The 22252-nt window shown below is 45.3% G+C and overlaps 1 protein-coding gene across 1 annotated transcript in view; it reads right to left on the bottom strand.

Moving 5' to 3' along the window:
• Positions 1–2829: 2829 nt before the first annotated feature.
• Positions 2830–22252, bottom strand: part of LAMA3 (laminin subunit alpha 3) — a 270464-nt gene continuing 251041 nt past the window's right edge. The window contains exons 68-75 of the mRNA XM_056138444.1: positions 19368–19522; positions 15018–15201; positions 12790–12930; positions 10101–10260; positions 9615–9745; positions 5743–5836; positions 4307–4426; positions 2830–3365 (exon numbers count right to left, since the gene is read on the bottom strand). Coding sequence (XP_055994419.1) covers positions 3220–3365; positions 4307–4426; positions 5743–5836; positions 9615–9745; positions 10101–10260; positions 12790–12930; positions 15018–15201; positions 19368–19522 — 1131 coding nt within the window. The 3' untranslated portion in view covers positions 2830–3219. The remainder of the gene's footprint in view (positions 3366–4306; positions 4427–5742; positions 5837–9614; positions 9746–10100; positions 10261–12789; positions 12931–15017; positions 15202–19367; positions 19523–22252) is intronic.

Genomic DNA, 22252 nt, shown 5'->3' with positions numbered 1-22252 from the left:
GAAAGATAAACCACTCATTCAAAATTAATGGAGATCAAAACCTTCTGGCAACAAAGTAATCTGGAATCATAGATAACTTTATGAGCAAAAGGGGAGGAGACATTTCCAGGAAATAGTATTCCTTCTCTTAAAATGTGAAGCCCAGCTTAGAAGAATAATTTACTCAGTCCTGCAGGCGATCAACAGGGCTATTTCAAAATGTATCTCTGCTTTCCAGGCATGTAGATATTATGTTGGATTATCATGCTGAGGAATTATATTTTGCAAACCAAGGTATAAGAGGCATGAATTTTTGTCATTTCCTATGACAAGTTCTAACATCATTCAGGTCGGGAAAGCTGATTTTTAGAGTTCTCTGCTGGAAGGCCAGAGTTATAGTACAGCCAGAGAGATAGAACAGGGTCAAGGGGTTTTCCTTGGATTCTGCTGACCCTGGCTTGATTCCTGACACCACCATGAATCTCTCTTGAGCAGAGAGCCACAAATAGGCCCTCAGCACCACCAGGTGTGACCCAAAGTTTTTTTTTAATGACTTTTTTTGGCGTCAGACCCAGTGATGCTCAGGGGTTACCCAAAGCACCACTCAACCCTACAGCACTTCCGGATGACCTGGATGGTCCCTATGAGACTCAAGCAGCCCTGCATCCTTGGCATAGCATTATTGTAAGAAGGTTACAATTTGGTATTATTTGGGAGATATTGTTGGCATACCAAGGGATGCGATTATTGTTAATTTAGGGCTGGAGCGATAGCACAGCGGGTAGGGCGTTCGCCTTACAAGCGGCCAACATGGCCGACCCGAGTTCGATTCCTCCGCCCCTCTCGGAGAGCCCAGCAAGCTACCGAGAGTATTCGATATGCCAGACACATGTTCTTCATGCAGACTCAGTTTCTGGGTGATTACCTAGTAGAGTATACGTGAACACACACACAAGTTAAGGTAATATGCACATATATATTTACATGTGTATAAACACAAGTAATTTATTGAGGTAGCATGTTTACCTATATACTTTATATAGGTATTATTATATAGGTATTAATATGTTTGCTTTAGGGTAAAATGTTACCACACCATGCCAACTATCAAAATGCCTATATCCCTCCACCCCTGCCCATTGGACACTTACTTTCCTTTCACTTCCATGTATTTGTTACCACCATTCTTGTGGGGGGCCACAACCAGTGGTTCTCAGGGGGTTCCTTGAACCTAGGAACCTAACCCAGGGCTCACACATACAAAGTCTATTCTCTTCCACTCTAAACACATCCCCACCAAATATTTATTGGTATTCACTTGGATACCAATAAATATTTCCAAAACCAGTGACTTAGGGATTCTGTTAAGTAAGGCTCTCCCAGCCAGTTCTTGTTGAATACCTAATGAGAAGAAGACCTTGTCATTCCAGGAGAACAGCGCATGTTTGTACAGAGGTGGGTCTTACAAAAAACACAGCCATAGGGCTGCACAGTGAGGGTCATAGGAGAGTCCTGAGTTGAAGGGATTGTGGTTCAGCAGTAAAGGTGGAGGGAACATCTGTATCAGGATACCAGAGAGGATGGTAATATTCAAATTTTGGAATTATTTGTTGTTATTTTTATTCTGATAACATCCTGCATAGATTTTTTAATTTTTATTTATTTATTTTTTGCTTTTGGGTCACACCTGGTGATGCTCAGGGGACCATATGGGATGCTGGTGATCTAACCCGGGTCGACTGTGTGCAAGGCAAACGCCCTACCTGCTGTACTATTGTTCCAGCCCCTAAAAATGTTTTTTTTTTAAATGTTTATACAGTTCTCTGTTTTCCAGAGAGTGTGCTGGACAATAACGCTGAATTAATACATGGTTCATTATTTTGTAGGTAAAACTAAAAACAAGGCCTCATTCTCCCAGACTTCTGGTAGTGCACCTTTCCAACCTTTGATTACAATATGCATAAATATCCCAGTACCTCAGCCAGGGAGGTTTTTCAAGAAATTGATCATAATTAGATTTGCTTGATAATGGATTGCTTATATGGGAAGTTAAGCGGGAGTATAAGTTCACTGAGAGGGTTTGTTACTTACCATTTTGTGAATATGCTGTATATCCCCAATTTGACTGCCCTTTGTTTCTTGGGATCTCAGTAGCTGGCCTGAGACTTTGACAAAATCCCCTGCCCCTGAAAGAAAGAGCTGGCCCTGTTTACAGGGGCACAGGGGCTTGCTCCAGCACTCCACACACGCAGGCACTCTGGTTGAGGATGAGGGATGTAATAGTTACCATCTGCCTGAGCTAATACACCTGGCCCTGAGAGCAGGAGATGTAAATCATCTATATGCTACATGTATATTACAATACATGTAACACCTGTATTGAGCCTGACAAGGTAAATGTGATACACGTGGATTGCCCCCTAAAATGTATGTATAAAAGCCCCTGTGTGAGAGCTAATAAGTGCATTGCTGATTGACCCCAGCTTTCCCCGCTCTGCGTGGTTCTTTCTCGGTGGTGACGGGAGTCTGCGGGTGCGTGGAGGGCCAGGGCAGAGTTTTCTCCGCTTCCACGCCCTCTCCTATAGGGAGTGACTGGTGACCAGGGGAACTGTACTCCAGTGTGCTGGGGTTGACTGGCCAGGACCCCAACATTTGATCAGGGAAGAACTTACTTCTTACACCTGACTGTGAATCTAACACTGACCACACATAACACCTTCCCCATCCTTGCTGAAATATTATTTGGTGAAAATATGGAGCAGGTGTGACATTGAACAGTACAAGAATCAATATAATTAACAATGACCATCAAACCCATTAATTTTTAGGCTAAAAACACATTATAAAGAGCACACTGCATTTTATTTAACCCCATAAATTATAACCCCTTGATATATGTAAAACTTTCATATTTTTAAAGTGCTTTTATAGATATATTTTTTGATAAATGGAAAATAATGTTCCTTAAAAGACATTTAATTTTTTAGTGGAAAATAATATTACCAAAAGCATGTGAAAACTTGTTCATCATCTTCAAGCAATGGAATTTTTATATAAAATACATATCTAGCACTGAATGCCAAAATTATGGTTAGATGTGGTTGGAATTAGAAATCAGATTTGCACTGAAACCGGTCTGGATGGTGACTTAAGTCAAGAATGGTCCTGAGTGGGACGAGAGAGTGCCTGGGACATCAGTGCTAGTGAAGGCAAATCCCCTTGCTCTTCTGAAGGTTCCCGTCAATGGTCAGGGCAGCCATTCAGACTGACAGTTCCCTGTACTTCCAGGGCCTCAGTGACAGGGACAGGAGTGTGGTTGACTTGAATATTCTTCAGACAGCCGAAAAATGATTTCCACATTGGTATCTTCAGGGTCTGCAAATTGGCTGAAAGAGAAAAGAAGAGGCATTCAACAGGCAATTCATGCTGTCAAATGAATGCACCTTACTTAAAAAAAATAGGTTGATTTATTTTCAAATAAAGGGACCCCCGAGTTTCAGCTTATCCAGTCATTTTCTTTTCTCCAGCAGGCATCTGAAATGCCACCTGCTGTAATAAATCAGCACAAAGGTGACCCTTGAGCTTTTCCAAAAGAAGGAATTCTATAGCTTGAGTCACTGAGAATAAGTATGAATTCTAGTGCCTCTTATGTGTCATGGAAGATCTACAGAATTAACATCCAGCTTATGAAAAATGACAATTCTCTTTTCAGATAAAATTCCAGTCTTGAGGGGCTAGAGCAATAGCACAGCGAGTAGGGCATTTGCCTTGCACGCAGCCAACCCGGGTTCAACCCCCAGCATCCCATATGGTCCCCTGAGCACCACCAGGAATAATTCCTGAGTGCAAAGCCAGGAGTAACCCCTGGGTATCGCCAGGTGTGACCCAAAAAGCAAAAAAAAAAAAAAATTCCAGTCTTGAACTTGTCTCTATGTAACCTGTCACCTCCAATGACCTGTCCGATTCTCCCATTCTGGTGCCACCACGCTTAACAATGCACCAGTCAAATGCAATGCCTGGAGAGGAAAGACCAATTTTTCTGCCCCTCTCCTGATTCCTGGCTTCTTATCTCAGGTTTCTAAATTAAAGCAGTCTCTTCCAGGAGACTTATAAATTAGAACCTTGGGGGAAGGGCAAAGAGAAGGAATAGGGCCAGGACTATCCCTGACACGGACTGCTGCTGGCCAGTGAGCGAGTCCATGTGCAGACTTTACTGGCCAGCCAGTGGCTGCCCTGATAATAACCCACAGGCTTACTGTCAAGGTAAGATGGACAAGCGAAAGTTGACATGAGGAAACATGTGAAAGCAGAAGGCGAACAGGCTTACCTGGGACACCTCCGATGTGCAACGGCTCCTGAGTGCTGGCAGGTGGGAATGGAAGACGGCCTGCTGTGTAGCTGTTGTCTGAGTCCAGTTCCAAATGCAGGATGTGTTGTTTTATGGTGACTGCAAGAAAAGGATCAGGGACAATACTCCTACATGTTCATGTCTACACTTGTGTGTCACTTCCGACTTTCTCTGAACTCCTTCCTATCAGATCTAGAGGAGTACCATTCACAGGAGCCTGGCTAGCCAAGACATAACTGAACTAGTTACTAAATACCAGGTGGTGGTTATGTGCTTCCCAGATACAGGATTGAATTTAACCCTTAAGTGAATCAGCAAGGCAGGTATTATCCCTCCAGTTTCTCAGACAAGACTCTCAACCACTGAGGAGCTGATGGAGTGGGTTTAGAATGCAGTGAATGAACTGGGATTGAAGTCCTGGTCTCCTCTTTCTACCAATGATGCTTACCCCACATGCTTTTGGCTTCTCGGAAAACTGACTCCAAAGACAGTCACTTTTGACCCTCAAAACAAAATTTCTTTTATATTAACAATCTCGGCTAACTGAGATACCACTGACTTTTAAATTAGCTCAGAAAAAAAACCACTCACAAAAGGTATTTTAGCTAATATATTATAAACTGGGATGGAGCGATAGCACAGCGGGTAGGGCGTTCGCCTTACAAGCGGCCAACATGGCCGACCCGAGTTCGATTCCTCTGCCCCTCTCGGAGAGTCCGGCAAGCTACCGAGAGTATTCGATATGCCAGACACAGTAACAACAAAGTCTCCAATGGAGACGTTACTGGGCCCGCTCGAGCAAATCGACGATCAACGGGAGGGCCTTTACTTATTTTTAAACTAATGTCTATTATTTATAAAACAGAAAATTCAATTTGGAAGGTTATTTTCCACCCAGCAGTCTGTCTAAATGGTTTGCATTAATGTTAAATATTTGTTATAATAAAACCAACCGTGAATCTTAATAATATTAAGAGCAAATAGTAAGAGCAAATACTGAAAACTTACCATGTAGCATACACTATTAAGCTGTTTACATGGGATGCATAAAATGCAGTTCATTTAAATCCATATCCCATTTAATTTCCTCTGCCCTGGGAGGTGCATTTGTGCAGATGGGGAGACACAAGGTCAAGAGCCATCAAGTAGATGGCTCAAGGTCACACATGCAAAGGTGGAACCCAGAACTGGTCTCTGTTTTCTTTGACTTTAGGGCCAAATTCTAAATTACAGTGTTGCATTTACCTTGAAAATAATCAAATTTTTTCAGTTTCCTGGGAGAGAGATGAAAAGACACTAATTTGGGAGACTGGCCTGGGTTGGATGTTAATGGATGACAAAACAAGACTGTGTTTGAGATAGTCCAGATGGAAAGAAGGACGCTGAATGGGTGGACAACAGGCCGACAGACATACCTGTCACTGAGTGCCACTGTCCATCACACAGAGACTGCTTTGGTGTGACTGACGTCGAAATGCCACCTGCTTCACTCTCCACTGAGGCCATGACCTGGAACACACGTGAATTTTCCTCTAGAAAGGTGGATGAAGCCAACTTCCCTCGCCACCTTCTCTTTCTCCTAACCATCCAACCCCTGACAGTCTGGGAACCTTCAGCTCTAGGCCCTTCCCCCAGCATCAGATGTCATTCAGGGTCCAGCGCTTGGCAGGAACCTGATGCCTCCCTTGTGGGCCAGCTGATTGTAAACCCAGAGTCCCATCTGGGCTGCTGCCAGTGGAAATGAGCCCTTTCCTCCTAACCTGAAGCCCACCTCTGCCTGGCTCGACTGGGAGGCTACCAATTAGCACAGAGGAGCTTCTGGAGCTATTAATATGTGACCGTGACTCTGCTTAGAAGGACCTGTGATATTTGGAAGGCAAATATAGGCTTGCAGTTGTGGCAGGAGCCAGCCAAATATAATAATTACGTGACCACTTGACTTTATGGAGGGGTTCACATTCAAGGAGTTTAATAAGCTGATTGCATTGTGAAGGATCCTGCATCTTACTCTGTAGGCCAGTATTCTCCAAGGGCTGTCAAAGGTGAGTGAGATAAGAGGACTAAAATAAGCCTGTCTATAAATTATTTATATTTCATTGGCACTAGATAGACAGAGAAGCTTCTTCTCGGGCAGTGTTTGAGCTAAACAATGCCGGAGCCAGCAGGGAGCCCAGAAGTGCCCTTGACCCCAAACCTGAGCTGAAGAGCATGATGTTTGGCAGGATGGGGACTGTGGTCAGGACCCATGCCCCCAGGCCACCCACTGGCACCACAGAGCCTGCTCTTCTGCGCTTGTTGTCTCTCAGAGTGGCATGTGTAAGAGAGGCAGACAGAGTCAGGAGGATACCAGAGAGAAACTTGACCGAAAGAACCAAGAACCTTCTAGTGAGGAAATGAAGCCTGATATTGACCCTTGACTGCCTTTCCCTCTCATTTTATTTGTTTGCTTTTGGGCTACCCCACAGTGATGCTCAGGGCTTACTGCTGGTGGGCTCAGGAGACCCTATGGAGTGTTGGGGATTGAACCTGCATCAGATATGTATAAGGCAAGGTCAGCTCTATCCACTGTGTTATTGGTTGAGCACTTCCCTCTCATTTTAATAATAACACTCACATGTAGGTTGGAGACTTAATATGCAAATAAAGCATCTCAGAGCATGAATCCATACTGGGTAAGCTCCAAGGAAGGTACCACCTCTACATGCTCCAAGGGAGGGACCTTACTGACTGCTGTGCCTGAAAATGAGAGTCCTTAAAAGGATGCCTATTACGAATGAGCGAAAGTATCTGCACATCAAATATCAGATAAATGACTAACAACCAGGTACATAAAGCATTCTCTAAGTTCAACAAGAAAAAAATTAATAACTCATAAAAAATGGGAAGAGGATATGAGTAGAATAGAATGTCCCTGAAAGGATGTACAAATGGCTTATGATCAGGGAAATGCAAATTAAAACAGCAATGAGACATCATCTCACACCAGGGAGAATGGAGATATCAAATGGACTGGAAACACCCAGTGTTGACAAGGATGTAGTGAAAAAGGAAACTGGTGACTGTTGTTGGGGCTGCCAACTGGTTAAGTCTCCATGGAAAATAGTATGGAGATTCTTCAAAAAAGTGAGACTAGATCTTCCCTCTGACCCAGCGATTCCACTTCTTGGCATCTACCTCCAAAACATTACTTCAAAAATATGCACACCTATGTTCATTACAAAGCTAAGCATAAAGATCGCCAGGATACGGAAACAACCCAGATGAATAACAATGGGTGAGTGGATATAAAAGTTGTGGTATAGGTACACAGTGGAATACTATCTAGCCATAGAATGTACACAATCACACAGGTTGTAGCAATGTTGGAAGAACTAGAAGGTATCACGTTAAGTGAAACAAGTCAGAGGGAAAAAGACAAATACCAGATGATATCACTCTTTGTGGTATATAGAGGAAGCAAAAGGGACAAGTATTGAGTGCTGACAAAAACAAAAACATGTATTCAGTGCTAGGCTGGGGCGACAGCACAGCGGGTAGGGCATCTGTCTTGCAAGCAGCCAACATGGCCGACCTGAGTTCGATTCCTCCGCTTCTCTTAGAGAGCCCGGCAAGCTACCGAGAGTATCCCGCCTGCATGGCAAAGCCTGGGAAGCTCCCTATGACGTATTCGATATGCCAAATACAGTAACAACAAAGTCTCACAATGGAGACGTTACTGGGCCTGCTCGACAAAATCAATGAAGAATGGGAGGACAGTGACAGTGACAGTATTCAGTGCTGACAACCCTCTGGGTGAAATAGAAGTGGCATAAGGACATTGCTGGAGGGTCTCAGGCACTTGGTGGTGGTGAAGGTGCAGTAGATTTGTACATCAAAAATATAAACATTTACATTATTATTAACACCATCTTACCTAAAATGATAAACATTAAAACCAGGAAAAAGTGAGAATCCTGCAAGATAAGAGAGGATGACTCCTGGCTGTCACCCTTTTCCCTGGAGCATGAAGAATAAACATTCCATGCAACCCAACATTTGCCTGCCCTCATCTCCTTCCCCAAACAGCCAGACCCACCCATGGATCTGCAAGGAAGTCACTGCTGTTAAAAGGTTACCAGGTCTTGATTTTATATCATGGGTCTGTGATTATTTCTCATTGAAACCACTCCCTGACGTCCCTGCCCTTAAAATTCAGCCTCTCTCAGGGTGCCAGAATTCTTAGATTGCTGCCCATCAGCAAAGGCTTTGGGCAATTTTTTCTCTTCTGGGATTCCCATATTTTCATTTACTAAACTAGGGGAGGAGATTTGAGGTAAAATAAGTGGATTCAGTAACCATCTTGGTCTTGGGACCTCAGGAAAGGAAGCTTCTTGGAAGAAGTTGGTTTTTAAAGAGAAGTTTTGAGAAGGAAAGCCCTTCTTGGGTGGGAAAGATAAGCAATTGGTTGCATCTATGAATAAGGGTTGGGCTGGAGCCACAGAGGCAACCACTAAACAAGACATGGGAAGTCAAACAGAGCCTGAGGGAGACTGTGTGACCCCCTTTGTTTCAGGCCAGAAAGATTTGTGATATGTGAAAGGTGAAAGTGGAGGCTGAGAGAAAGTAGAACTGGTTTAGTGGACACAGGGTCCAGGATACAGGAATAGACAGCTGGCAGAGGATCTTCTCCATGCACAGAAGTGCACCCTGAGCACAGATATGACAAGGACAGAAGGGAAGAGGGGACATATAGTAATGAAGGAGGAGTTGTCTATGGCTGCTTCTACCATCTTGACAAAAGCCAGATATCTAAGAAGGATCACCTACATTTAATGTTTTCTTTTTTCTTTTTCTTTTTTTTTTTTTGGCTTTTGGGTCCTACCCAACTTTTCTCAGGGCTTACTCCTGGGTCTTCAGGGAGGATCTCGGGGGACCATTAGGGATACTGGGGATTGAACCCAGGTAGACCATGTACAAGGCAATGACTTATCTGCTGTGCTATCTCCCCAACCCAGGATTACCAACATTTTAAAGATAAGGAAACCAAATTTAAAAGAGATAAAATAACTTCCTAGGGTTCCTATAAATCAGAAGTGGACCTGGGAGACAGTCAAGCTTATTTGCAATTTCGCAGGTGAAGAACAAAAACCCTAATGACCAAACTTCATGCTAGAGGAAATAAGTAGACAAATCCAGCACTGGGACCTTTGGAATACACATGCTATCATATCACCTGCCCTGGTCCCACAGTAGACTCAGCCCTCATGTAAACCCCTGCCCATCTGCCCAGGTATTGGCCTCCACTCACCTTCCCTCCATCCATATACACACACAGGTGCTTCCCTGTCTGGGTCCCGATGAGTATGAGGATTCCAGTGAGGCTTCTTGGGCGAATGCTGAAGACAAGCTTAAATTCTGGTCCCAGGGACACCGGATTAGCTTTCAAAAAGAGAGAAGAAGAACCAAGAGCAAGCAGTTAAACATCACCATTAGGGGGTGGAGGGGTGGAGAAGATGTATGCTCTTCAGACAAACAAATGTTTCCAAACTCACTATCTACACTATTTTCAGGCAAAAAACAAACAAACAAACAAACAAAAAGGACTCTGTATCCCAGTCAGAAATATCCCTTCTGTGAAGAACAGACAGAAGTGATGACTGACTACACTGAGGTCACTACAATCACTCCCCCCTCCAGCACCCCCACACACAAGTCATTCTGGTACCCCCAGGGGGTGAAATTGCCCACTCTGGGAAATCCCACAAGACACAGACTGCTCTCAGCTGCTTCTTACCTAGGACCACAAGGCCTCCTTCCTGGGAGAAATAAATGCCTTTCTCCACGGATCCATCGAAGCAGGGAGACACCCCCACGCTTGCAGAAGGGCTAGCCAGGGGTTGCAAATTGAGTTGAAAGTTCTTCAGGCATCCCACAAAGCTGATGGCAGGGAGGCCCTGCAAACAACAAGAGATGGCAAACATCAGTACTGGCACACCCAGCAGTGGCTCACTGAGGCCAGGCAAAGGCACCTGAGGACATGGGCAAGACCTGTTCCTTCCTGCTTCAAGGAGTCAGTTGGACCTGATGGTTCCCTACCGGCAGTGCCAAGAGGACCTGGACCGCTATCTGGTGGGTGGCCACAGTCTTCAGATCCACCATAACAACGTGGTGTGGGGTGGGAGGGGGGGCACTAGTGAGTGTTGAAGAACAGGTGGAGACCTGGCCCCAGGCAGAACTGCCACGGCAAAGTTCTACCTCATAGTTCACAGATTCACTGTCTCTTTGCAGGTAAAATCCAGTTCTTAAGAGTTTCCTGAGCCTGTGTGATCACTTAATGTAGGCAGCTGAATGAAAAAACAAAAAAGAGGCTGGAACCTTTCCAAAGTAAGAAACTGTCAACAAAACTCCTGCCTTGGTTGGTTCATTGTACTCCATCACCTCACGGCACTGTCATTAAATCAAGGCATGGGGCATAACTCCAGGGAGTGTACATGGGGCCTGGGGCCCGCCTGAAGCTCCTGAAATGGGGGCGACTCATCTAGAGTCCAGGCCTCAGGGGCCTCAGGAGTTCACAGGAAGTCACATATGGCCCCTGAAACTCTGCAGGAGTGACCCCTGAGCACAGCGACCTGTGATCTCAAACTGAAAGGAGATGGTATAGCAGGTAAAGCACCTGCACGCAGCTGCTTCTGTTGACCCTGATTCTATCCTTGGCACTTCAAGGGGACCCCCAAGTACTGCCAGGGTTCACTTGTAAGCACATAGACATGAATAACCCCTAGACACTGCTGAGTCCAAACCACCACATGGCCCTGTCAAGCACTGCTGGGGGTAGTTGGGGTATAAGTAAAGTAAAGGCCCTCCCGTTGATCATCGATTTGCTCGAGCGGGCCCAGTAACATCTCCATTGGAGACTTTGTTGTTACTGTGTCTGGCATATTGAATACTCTCGGTAGCTTGCCGGGCTCTCCGAGAGGGGCGGAGGAATCGAACTCGGGTCGGCCATGTTGGCTGTGTGCAAGGCAGACGCCTTACCCGCTGTGCTATTGCTCCAGCCCAGTTGGGGTATAGAGCAGAAAAAAGAACCCTCAATCAAATGGTGCACTTGAATGGCTACCTGATGCTGGTTTCTGTGACAGGGAGACAAGCACAGAAAAACTAACACTGACATTAAGGTCCTCATGAGTAATTACTGTTACATGCACACTCACACAATGCCACATGCAATTTATGATTTGAAATGATATAAAACAAATATTATTTTTATGTATTATATGAAAAATATTTCCGTAACTGAAGAATGTTATTTTATTATTTTTTTTCATTTCATTTCATCATCCTGTTAATCGTCGATTGCCTCGAGCAGGCCCCAGTAACGTCTCTTTCATCCTAGCCCTGAGATTATATTCACGGCTCTTTAGGAGAATGAGACCCATCATAATGGAGACATTACTGGGTTATTTTATATAAGAGAAAAATAATGCTCTGGGGTTTTGGCCCAAACTCCCAGTAGAAAACTCTAGTGAGCAAACTGGGTCCCCCCAGAGTCCCCTAGCCAAGGGTGAATCACTCTGACCAGCTGCAATCCAGGCTTGTGGCAATGACCTGTTTTCATTGCATCCTTTTCTGGCCCAGATTTCAGTTGTAGCTCTTTCTTCTCTACTGACAGCAAAGACCATCCACCAGCCAGGGAAAGGCCTCAAGAGCTGATGAGAGTGTTTGGTGTAAGTAGGCGGAGCTATGGGGGGTGCCCAGTGAGAGGAGGGAGTGGCAGGGGCGGGCACTCAGAGCCCCTGGATGGGCAGGCCGGTCAGGGTCCATGGACTTGACAAGTCTCGGGACACACCCCTCCAGCTTGGGGACAAATAAATACCTCTTATATTATGCAATATAAATTCATTTAATATAATTTATCTCTCCCAATTTTGGCCCATTTCTAGTCTCATTTCCTTCCTGTGGACCTCCATCCTATATGCTAGTCTTATATACTGCTCAGCCCAACTCATGCAATTTTCACATGTGAATCCCTTGGAACATGTGGGGGCCTACAAGGGACCGCATGGCACCCTGTTGAAAAGCACTATACTTGACCACTTGCCACTCTCTTTTTCCTCCAAATCAAGAAAGTATAGGTCATTGGCATTTTAATTTTTATATCTTTATTCATATGGCTACTTACTCTTTAAAGTAAAGGGTATTACATTTCCATTTATAAGAAAGGGGAAAAGATCTGTTCCAAACAAATCCTAATTAAAAAGTAACTGATTTACTATTAAATAAATACCCAAATATAACAAAGAGGGTGAGAGCTGTACAAATGCTAAAGTTTGGAAAACTTTACCAAAACTCTCTGCCTCTGACCCCAAATCTATGTTTACATTCTTGTAAGAGGAGTATTTTGATATTATTGAATATCATGTAATTATGATTATAAGGTAAAGAGAAAGAATTGTTTATCTGAAACTTAAAGCATGACCATTTACCTTTAGCTTTCCTGAAGGAGGTGATCCCAGGTAAATTGATGAGCTGAGGCTGACAGTGGAATTTCCAGGGAAACTCCCCTCCCGGGTCTTCAGTCCATCCACAACTAGCTGTCCTTTGACTCCGTCTTGCCCAAACACCACCTTGAACGGAAAGAATAAATTCTCCAGTTTCTTCCCTTGGATGTGTTATCTTAGTGACCTCAGGGCATTGAAACCCCATGTCTTTCTGTTCCTTCAAATAGCCTTAAAAAGTAAAAAAAAGGTATTTTTCTCCCTAGGATTTTCATCATCAGCACCATTTTATGAGATTATGTTAGACACTGAACAGAGAGAGCTTAAAAGTAAACTGACAAAAAGTTGGAAAAGTAAATTAATTAAAAGATATAGTTGGTCAGGAAACTTAAACAAAAGATAATCAATAGAAGACTCAAGGGAAGAACAAACAAAATACATCCCTGACCCCAACAACAAAGGGTGAGATCTCTTGTGTAGAGATCTCCTAGAGGAAGGCTTGGGGTGCTGAGTAGCGCCTTCTAATAAGGGAAACAAGTACTATAAATCTCTTTACTAAAATGTAGAATCCCTTGGGGTCAGAGAATATACATATATAATATATTATAATCTATAATATGTATTATATATATAGTATAGCAGGTAAAACACTTCCCTTGTACACCGTGAACCCAGATTCGATCCCCAGCCCCCCATATGGTATTCTAATCACCACCTAGAATGATCCCGGAGTACAGAGCCAGGAGTAAGCCCTGAGCACTGCCAAATGTTACCTCTCAAACCAAAACAAAACAAATAGAAATCAAAGTTGGGATCCTGGGCTCTAATGTTACCTGCTATCTCATGGCTAGTAACTTCCCAATTTATATCCTCTAAATTATACATAGAGGATGATGTCTGCTCTCTATGGTCTGAGACTCAGGGGTTTGAAATTCTGATTTCTGACAACACATGGTTGTAGAACAATCTAAACAGAACTCCTACTGATCCCCAGCTCAGAACTATCCTATAGCCTGCCTGCTCCCCTTATTTCCAGTCTCAGGAAAAGCCCCAGTATTGGCCAGTTGCTGGTGCAAAACAGAGACCACAGTACTGGTTCCTCTTTCACTGATACTCCACAGGTTTCCATATCCCCCTGGTTCTGCCCTCCATCCATCTCCCCTGGGGACCTTGAATCCAAGGCAAGACATTCACCTGGTTTCTCTGCTTCAGTTCTTACCCTCTTCTAGTCTCTTTGACTCAAGAGAACTTTGAAAGTATAAATCTGTTCATGCAGTTCTACTTTCTGAGTATGACTCCCAGAAACTTCAGACCCACTAAGACTAAAACCCAGAGACTGAGACAGGCCTTCAAACTGAGATCAGGCTTTCATGATTTGGGCCCATCACTTTTGAGTCCCTTATCTTTTCTGTTCCCCTAGCTAACCTACCTCTGGTCCTAGAGGTCACTGTTCCCTCTCCCCTGAGCACTCTGTTCAACTCCGCCTAGAGAAGATTTTCCTTCATGACCCCCATTTATCTGCCTCCTTCCCTAGCCACTTTCAAGCCTTGTTTCAGCCTTTGCTCAAAGTCCTGGACCAGCATCTGCCGTTACATTGGCTAATTTCTGTATTTCAGCTCCAAGTTGACAGCTCATTAAATAGCCTGAATGACTGAATATAATCTGAGTTCTAGTTCCCTCATCAGGAAAAAAATTCCTTTTGGCTTCAAGTTGTATTTCAGGGTTGCCTTTAGGCAAGAATTAAGTGTTAGGTCTGCGGGTTTTTCCAAGAGATCTAAGGACACAGAATCCAGGCCAGACATGAGAAAATCATCCTCAGGAGAAAACTGGTCCTAAAAACAGCAGTCATAACAGGTAAGAGGCATGGGGCAGCATAGGGCAATCATTGAAAGGCCAGGGATAGCAGTGCAGGCAGCTGATGTGGCATTAGGATGGCATTTAGGACAGTGAAGCCCATCATGGTGGGGGTCTCAAGAGCTCTCCATTCTTCTTTTGGAAGATGCAGAATCCCCATCTTCTCCATCCATTTTTTTTGTGGGGGGAGTGCGTGCGGGTGGTGCTCAGAATTTACTTCTAGTTCTGTGCTCAGGAGTTACTCCTAGCAAAGCTCGTAGAATCATAAGGATCACCAGCGATCGAACCAGGGTCAGCTGCATGCAAGGCAGGCACCTTAGCCTCTGTGCTACCCTTCTGGTTTTCCACCCTCTCCATCTTACCGTGTGCCACTTCCCATCGTTGTACTTCTCTTTGCTTTTGAGCCTCAGCCTTTTCCCATCAGTTCCCCGCACAAAGACCAGACGTCCTTTCGAGAGATAGAGAGCCACGTGGGCATCTGCGGTGCCCGTGGAGAACACCAGTCCTCTGGGGGACACCATCTGCACATCCACAGCAAACTGCCACCTGTGTGGGGAGGAGAAGGCAGGAGGCAAAGAAGGAAATGGGGGAGAGGGGGGGTACACGTTTCTGGAACCATTAGTGTTGGGAAAGAGGGTGACGAGCAAAGTCCCCGACCCTCCTTTATTCAAAAAATAAATAAGGGTGAGTTTTGATTAATGATCCATTTCTCTGGGGAGTTTGAACATATGTGATATTGAAAGTTTTTTTTGTATAATCTCCAGACTGAGTTTGAGAAGACGAGCATGCTCTGTGGCCACCTTACTAGTGGGAGAAGAACCAGAGCATGGCAGGCAGGAAGATGACACAGTAACAAACAACAAGGTGAAATGAACAGTCCTGGTACCATCTTAAACAGATGGTCTATTCCTAATTGTGCAGCCACTTCCCAGAAGTCTTTCAACTTGCAAAAGTGAAGCTCCTTGCCCAACTGAACACTCCATTTTAGCACCTCTAAATCCCGTGCAACCATCATGCTATTTTCTGTCTCTATAAATCTGATTTCTCTAAGTGCCTCATCTAAGTGGAATCATATAGTATTTGCCTTTTTGAGACTGACTTATTTCATGCAATGGCTTTTACTTTTTAAACCCTGTGAACACACATTTTACTTTGTATCAGAGGGAAACTGTGGGAAGATAGGGGACAATTTGAATTATAAGGATTTTTAAAAAATAGAATTTGAATTAAGTATTAAATAAGCATTTGATTTCTGTAAGACAGTCTTAACATAGAGGCACAGAAATATAGATTCCCCCTCCTACACCTTTACTTTTTTAGGAGTCTAACATCCCACCTATGTTGGAACAATAATTGGACAAGAATCTTGCAGTAAAAGCAGGAAGTGAAGGCAAACACTGATTCAAAGAGTTACTGAATGTCCATGCACTTTGGACTAAGCAAGCTTTGCTTTATCTGAAAGCTCATACCCATCCTTCCCTCCCTCCCTTCCTCCATATATCAATCCGTCCATCCATCCATCCATCCATCCATCCATCCATTCGTATATCCATTTATCCATTCACTGATCTATATATCCATCCACCCATCCATATATCCATCCATGCACATATCCATATATCCATAAATCCATTTATTCATCTATCCATCAATTTATCCATTCATCCACCCATCCATTTATCCATATATCCCTCTATCCATGATTAATTCAACATTCCTTCTATTTATGCAGCCACCAAACAATTTTTTAATGAGTGTGTAACATGCTGGGAATGCAATGACAGATGCTACGTTCTCTGCATTATTTATGGTGCATGTGCACACTGAGAGGGATGCCTGAAAGTGCAGTGGGAAAAGGGGAAGACAAGGGAACCATCACATGCTCCTTGAGGTTTGCATCAAAATGTATATCACACGGAAGACAGGAACTGGTCTATCCTTGTCAAAGCTGTACTCCCAATGCCCAGTAGACAGCAGGCACTCAAGAAACAGTTATTGCATTGAATTAAATAATAACTGGAAAATTTGGAGACAAAATCAGAAGTGGAAAGGAAAAATTAGTTTCTTCTCTTTTCTTTTTAATATTGTGAGACTGATTAAACATGGAGATGCACTTTAATTCCCCAGATTAGTAAATTTCCTTGAGGGTAACATTCCTCAAAATGAAAAGGAAATCTATGTTTGTTAAATTAAACCATCCAGATGGTGACACAGCTCAATATTTCTCTGGGTACATGTGTGTGGTGTATGTGTGTGTGTGTGTGTGTGTGTGTGTGTGTGTGTGTGTAGGTTTTGAGAATCTGGGATAGCTAATTAAGGAGGGTATCAGAATTGCTGCAGAATTAAAGTACATATGTGGGCTTGATGATCAGACTTGACATTTGCTTTCCAGAATTTTTTCCTAAAGCAACTTTCTTTCAGAAAATGCTAGCTGGCTAACCCCCCTTCCCCCCGCCCCCCAAAGGCAACAGAAAATTCACATCTGAGCATGTGAAAGTGTAGCTACCTTCCTTGCTGGAGTTTAAGTGGGTATGGCAAGGCATAAAAATTCACTTACACATTCATCCAAGAGCCAAGATAGAGATATTTTAATGGAGATTTTAAAATATAATATAAAATTTAATTAAAAATGATATTTACTGGGGCTGAAGAGATGGTTCAAAGGGCTGGGGAGTGTGCAGGAACCCTGTGGTCAAACCTGGCACCGTATGTTCCCTCAGCACTGCAGAGTGTGGCCCCTGAACCCTGCTGAGTATGGCCAAAAATTATATTTACTACCAGGTTTCTCCCATGTATACAGGAGGTATACAGGATATTATTAAACTTTTTTTTGTCATTTTCCTTTATATAGGGCTGGAGCAATAGCACAGCGGGTAGGGTGTTTGCTTTGCATGTAGCCGACCCGGGTTCTATTCCTCCACCCCTCTTGGAGAGCTTAGCAAGCTACTGAGAGTATCCAGCTCACATGGCAAAGCCTGGCAAGCTCCCCGTGACGTATTTGATATGCCAAAAACAACAAGTTGTGAGACATTACTGGTGCCCACTCGAGCAAATTGATGAACAATGGGAGGACAGTGCTACAGTGCCAAAGTATTCTTTATATATATATATATATATATATATATATATATATATATATAAAACAATTATACTTATTAATGATTGGGTAGTTTTACTTTCCCTTTAAACACTGTACTTTTCAGAGTTAGAGACATAGTTCAGCATTAAGGCGCTTTCCTTTCCCATGGCTGACTCAGCACCATATAATGTCCATATAATGTTCCCTGAGCACTGCTAGAGTGATCCCTGGGCAGAGTCAGTGGCAAGCCCTCAGTACTGCCGGGTGTAGCTACCCTCCCTCTCCCCAATTAAAGTAAAATAAAATTCTCGAGCTACAAAATCCCAGGAAAGGATCCATACTGTTTACTGTTCAGATTTGGGAGAGAGCTGCAGCATACGCTCTGCAAGCTGCACCCAGGAGCGATTCCCCAGCGCACAGCTGGGAGCGACTCAGAGTCATGCTGGGTATGGCCTGCAACCCTGCAGGACCCGAGCAGTGACCATTGCCACATCCTCAGGCCTGACGCTTCATCTCAGGCCAGGATGGCTAAGAATCAGCAGACTCCTGCGCATCCCTCGGGGATCCCCAGTAAAAGAGAACTTGCTTCATTGGTCCAGTGGACCCTGAGGCCCCCCTGCCACATCCTTGCACCTACTCTGCATGCTGCAGCTTCCAGCCCTCGGTCTCACCTGTTATACCCAACATGAAACTTTCCTGGTGGTGGTTGCTGGGGGGAAGGTCCCTGTAGTCTGCCTCCCTTGGGGTCTCGCTGAGGCTCTACTCACCCTCCTTTCCCTCCCCCTTTTTTTCTCAAACCTCTCCCAGCTAGATGCCCCCTACTCTAAGACCTTTTTCTTGTGCACCACTCTTATCCTGACAGCTGTCTCCCAGAGGACTTGAACACAGGCCTTCAAGTCAGGTCATTTGGACCCCTGCGCAGTGTCACCTCTGCAGGACATGCTGAAAGAAAACATGGGCACCTTTAAATTTATGACTCCTTCAAAACACCTGGAAGCTCAGAACTCGGCTATCGACCCCCCCACCCCTAGCCCCTCCAAGAGATGCTATTTGTTGGCACACAAAGTCCAAGTGGATTCTCAGAGATGACCTAAGCAGTATGCAGTCTGCCTAAAAGAATGATTTCCCCCTAAATGATCTATCGAGTGGCAGAGCTATAGTACAGCAGGCAGGGCACTTGCCTTGCATGTGATCAACTTGGATTTGATCTCTGGTAGCCCAGATGGTCCTCCAAGCCCCTCCAATGGTGGTCACAGAGCCACAAGTAAGCCCTGAGCACCACTGGGTATGGCTCAAAACAAAACACAAAATAAAATAAAAATGATCTATCCAGTGCAGAATCTTCCTAACCAATGATTTCTTTAAAGTATAGGGCACAAGAGGAGAGAGGTGATTGATCATAGAAACAGGAGTAGCATTGGAGAGACCAATCAGCCTTGTTTTCAGAACTCCATCCATTCTTAGCTGGAGCAGAGCTGACCATTGAGGGGGATGGTATTTGCAGCGCTGCCCTGTACCTCTCTTCACAAGGGTGGGGGAGCTATGGCAGGAGGGAACGGGTGGCATGCCGTACCCACGAGGTATTGCAGAGCAGGGCTGGGAGCTGGCGCCAGGCAGGGAGATGCAGTCCTACCTGGGGTTCTGCAGCTCCGGGGGCAGTGTGAATCGCATGTGACTGGTAGGGCTGTCCCCAAATCTGAGTGCCCCAGGAGACGATGGGCAGGTCTGAGCTTCTCTCCTCATCGCTGCTCTTCTCCTTGGGGTGGCCGCTGGCATATCCTGTAACAGCTGTGAGAGGGGAGAGAAGCGAAATCAGGACAGCCAATTGTCAGGGGAAGGCAGGAGGCAGCCCTGGCTAAGTGCCCGGCTTGCTCTTCACTTTCCCTCCAAAGGGATGAAGCCAGTAGTGAGGGCTTCATCCTTGGGGAGGATGCATGCTGCTTCCCCCCTGACACAGAGCCACTTTCTTTCCCGAGAGAACCAGCCCAAAGCCAGGGGCACCCAGGCCTGCACGGCCAGATGGAGCAATACAGAGGCCCAACTCACATGTCCCCAGGGGTCACTCGCTGGCCTTCTGCCATGGGGGACTGAATGGAAGATGGTGGGAAAGAGAAGGTGTGGGACGTGCACACAGAGTGTCTCTATTGCTAGCACCTTGTAGAAGTCGGCTGGGCTTCTCAACAAGCTCCACCCACAATCAGTGCAGAGCATGAACAGGAAAAGGGCAGGGTGCGAGGGGAACATGAGTCTCCCTAGCGCTTGCCTTCTTTTTCTTTCCTGCAGACCCCAGATTTTGATGATGTGCTAAATCTCCTCCATGGGCACCGAACTCTGCAGGGGTCTCTTTTCACCAGAGTTAAGGGCATGGATTCATTCTGCTCTGGGCTGCTCGCCTTGACCCAGCCTATGAGCCTCCAGAGCTGCAGCCTTGGGGAGGCCTTTCCTTCAAGAGAGAAAGCAGCAGAGCTGGGACTGCAGTCTGCACAATGCCAGGCAGGGGTGGGTGTTCCAGAACCAGCAGATGGGCCAGACCTCAAGCCCCGCCAGCCCAGAAGCATCTGTTACTACATACATGCGGGACAGGGGCTTGGACTCTTCAAGCAGTTTGCAGTTTTCTTTTTTTTTCCTTTTTTAATTGAATCACCGTGAGATAGAGCACCACAAAATTGTTCATGATTGTATTTCTCCATCAGTGCAGTGATCCAGCAACAGTTTCCCTCCCATCCCTTCAAGCCACCCCCCACCCCAGCCTCCTTCTGTGGTAGGCATCTCTCTCTCTCTCTCTCTCTCTCTCTCTCTCTCTCTCTCTCTCTCTCTCTCTCTCTCCCTTTCTCATGTTAGGCATTATGCAACTTAATTGTACTGCAGTTCCATTTTTCTGGAGCTTGGAGGGACAGACTTCCTAACAAATTCACAGTCCTTCAAGACTGGGTTTGATTCGTAACTGCTGACTGAACCCGGGGCTCAGCCTGGGACTGAAAACATTCTGGGCTGGCAGATGGTTGAGTGCAATTGTTCAGAAAGCTTAGTGAGCTGCTAAAAATCTCACCCAAACCCGAAGCCTCTGGAGCTTCTTGCCTGTGATTCCCACCCTCACTGAAAAATTCTCCTGTGTGTGTTTTAAGAGTGGGAAGAGCGAGATGAAGTTTTCATGGGCTCTTTTCATCGTCAGATCTTCCTGCACCTTCTTCCAGATCCTTCTGTCCTAGTACCCAGACCCAGGTCTTGCTTATTGCAGACAAGGCCTCCCCTACCTCTCGCATGGCCTCCCCTATCTCTCTCACATCAGCTTGCTCCTTCCCTTCACCCCTGTGTGTGGAGCCCTGAGCTTGCGCCTCCACCCATGCAGCCCCTGCCATGTTGCCCTCTCATTACCACAACTCCACTAAATCGAACCATTCTGCCAATTCAGGGGTCTCCCAGCACTCTAAGCAACTAGGGGCAGTTCCAGGGCCAAGTCTGGAGCTTCATACATGCAAGACAAGTGCTCATTTTCGGAGCCACATCTTTGCTCTGAAATTTTAGCACTTGGGGATCGCCCTCCCCTGCATTGAGTAATATTGATGCAGCTTTAAGGAGTCCTTCCAGTAACTTCATGTTGACAGTAGCAGAGGGGCAACCCCCTACCAGGACATAGAGGCTTGTCAGGGCTGACTTCAGGGCATGATTCCCCCCTTACCCACCCCAATCTCCTCTCTCTACCCCCTTTCCCCACTCCCCAAGCTTTCCAGGCTTCCAAAGGCCTGGTTCTAGGAGCACATCCTTCCCGCCCCCAGTCTCAATTCTGATGCTAGCAGTGACTGACAGGTGCCCCTTAGCAGGTGGTCTTTGACCTCACTGAGGCTCCATTTCCTGACCTGTGCTGCATTTTATCCTGCTCTCAGATGGGTGTGATGAGGACTGAAAGAAAGAGAATGAAGACGTGTGCAGATCAAAGAGGAAATACAGCGTCTTGCATCTGCAAGGTCCAAGGCGCATCTACATCCTGCCTAGGATAGGCTTCTGCTGCGCAGAGGGAACTATCTCCCATCTCCGCCCAGCTGTTCTTCCCACCCCATCAGCCATCATCTCCTCCAGAATAAAAGCAGTGGCTCTCAGGCGGGCAATATCTGTAGCACCCCCTGCAGCAAGCATGAGCCTAGCTGGGTGAATAATAAGTGCTTAAAGTTGCTGCTTGCTTTCTGGGTGCTGGGCACTTTCCTAAGATCTGTGCTTATTCTCTCCTTTCACCCTCACACCACCACCAGGAGCTCTTGCTGGGATCTTGCTCCATTTATTTTGCAGAAAACAGGTGCATGGAGAGAGATAAATCATTGTTCAAGGGGTTAAATCATTGAGGGGGGACACCTTGTTAAGTCCTGAAGCCGAAGACAAGCTCAGTAAGCCTGACTCCCACTCTCTGTACATACCAAGAGTTTTGTGCCCTGCCCTACTACTGGGCTTTGGGAGGTAGAATTAATTCATGTGATTCTGTTGAACTTAGAGACTTGCATGGAAGAGAGCAGCCAAGGAATATGG

The sequence above is a fragment of the Sorex fumeus genome, unplaced genomic scaffold, assembly GCF_029834395.1.
Source record: "Sorex fumeus unplaced genomic scaffold, SorFum_2.1 ptg000128l, whole genome shotgun sequence".
Taxonomy (NCBI): Eukaryota; Metazoa; Chordata; class Mammalia; order Eulipotyphla; family Soricidae; genus Sorex; species Sorex fumeus.
The sequence above is the reverse complement of the archived record's forward strand: the minus strand, read 5'-3'. Positions and strand labels throughout refer to the sequence as shown.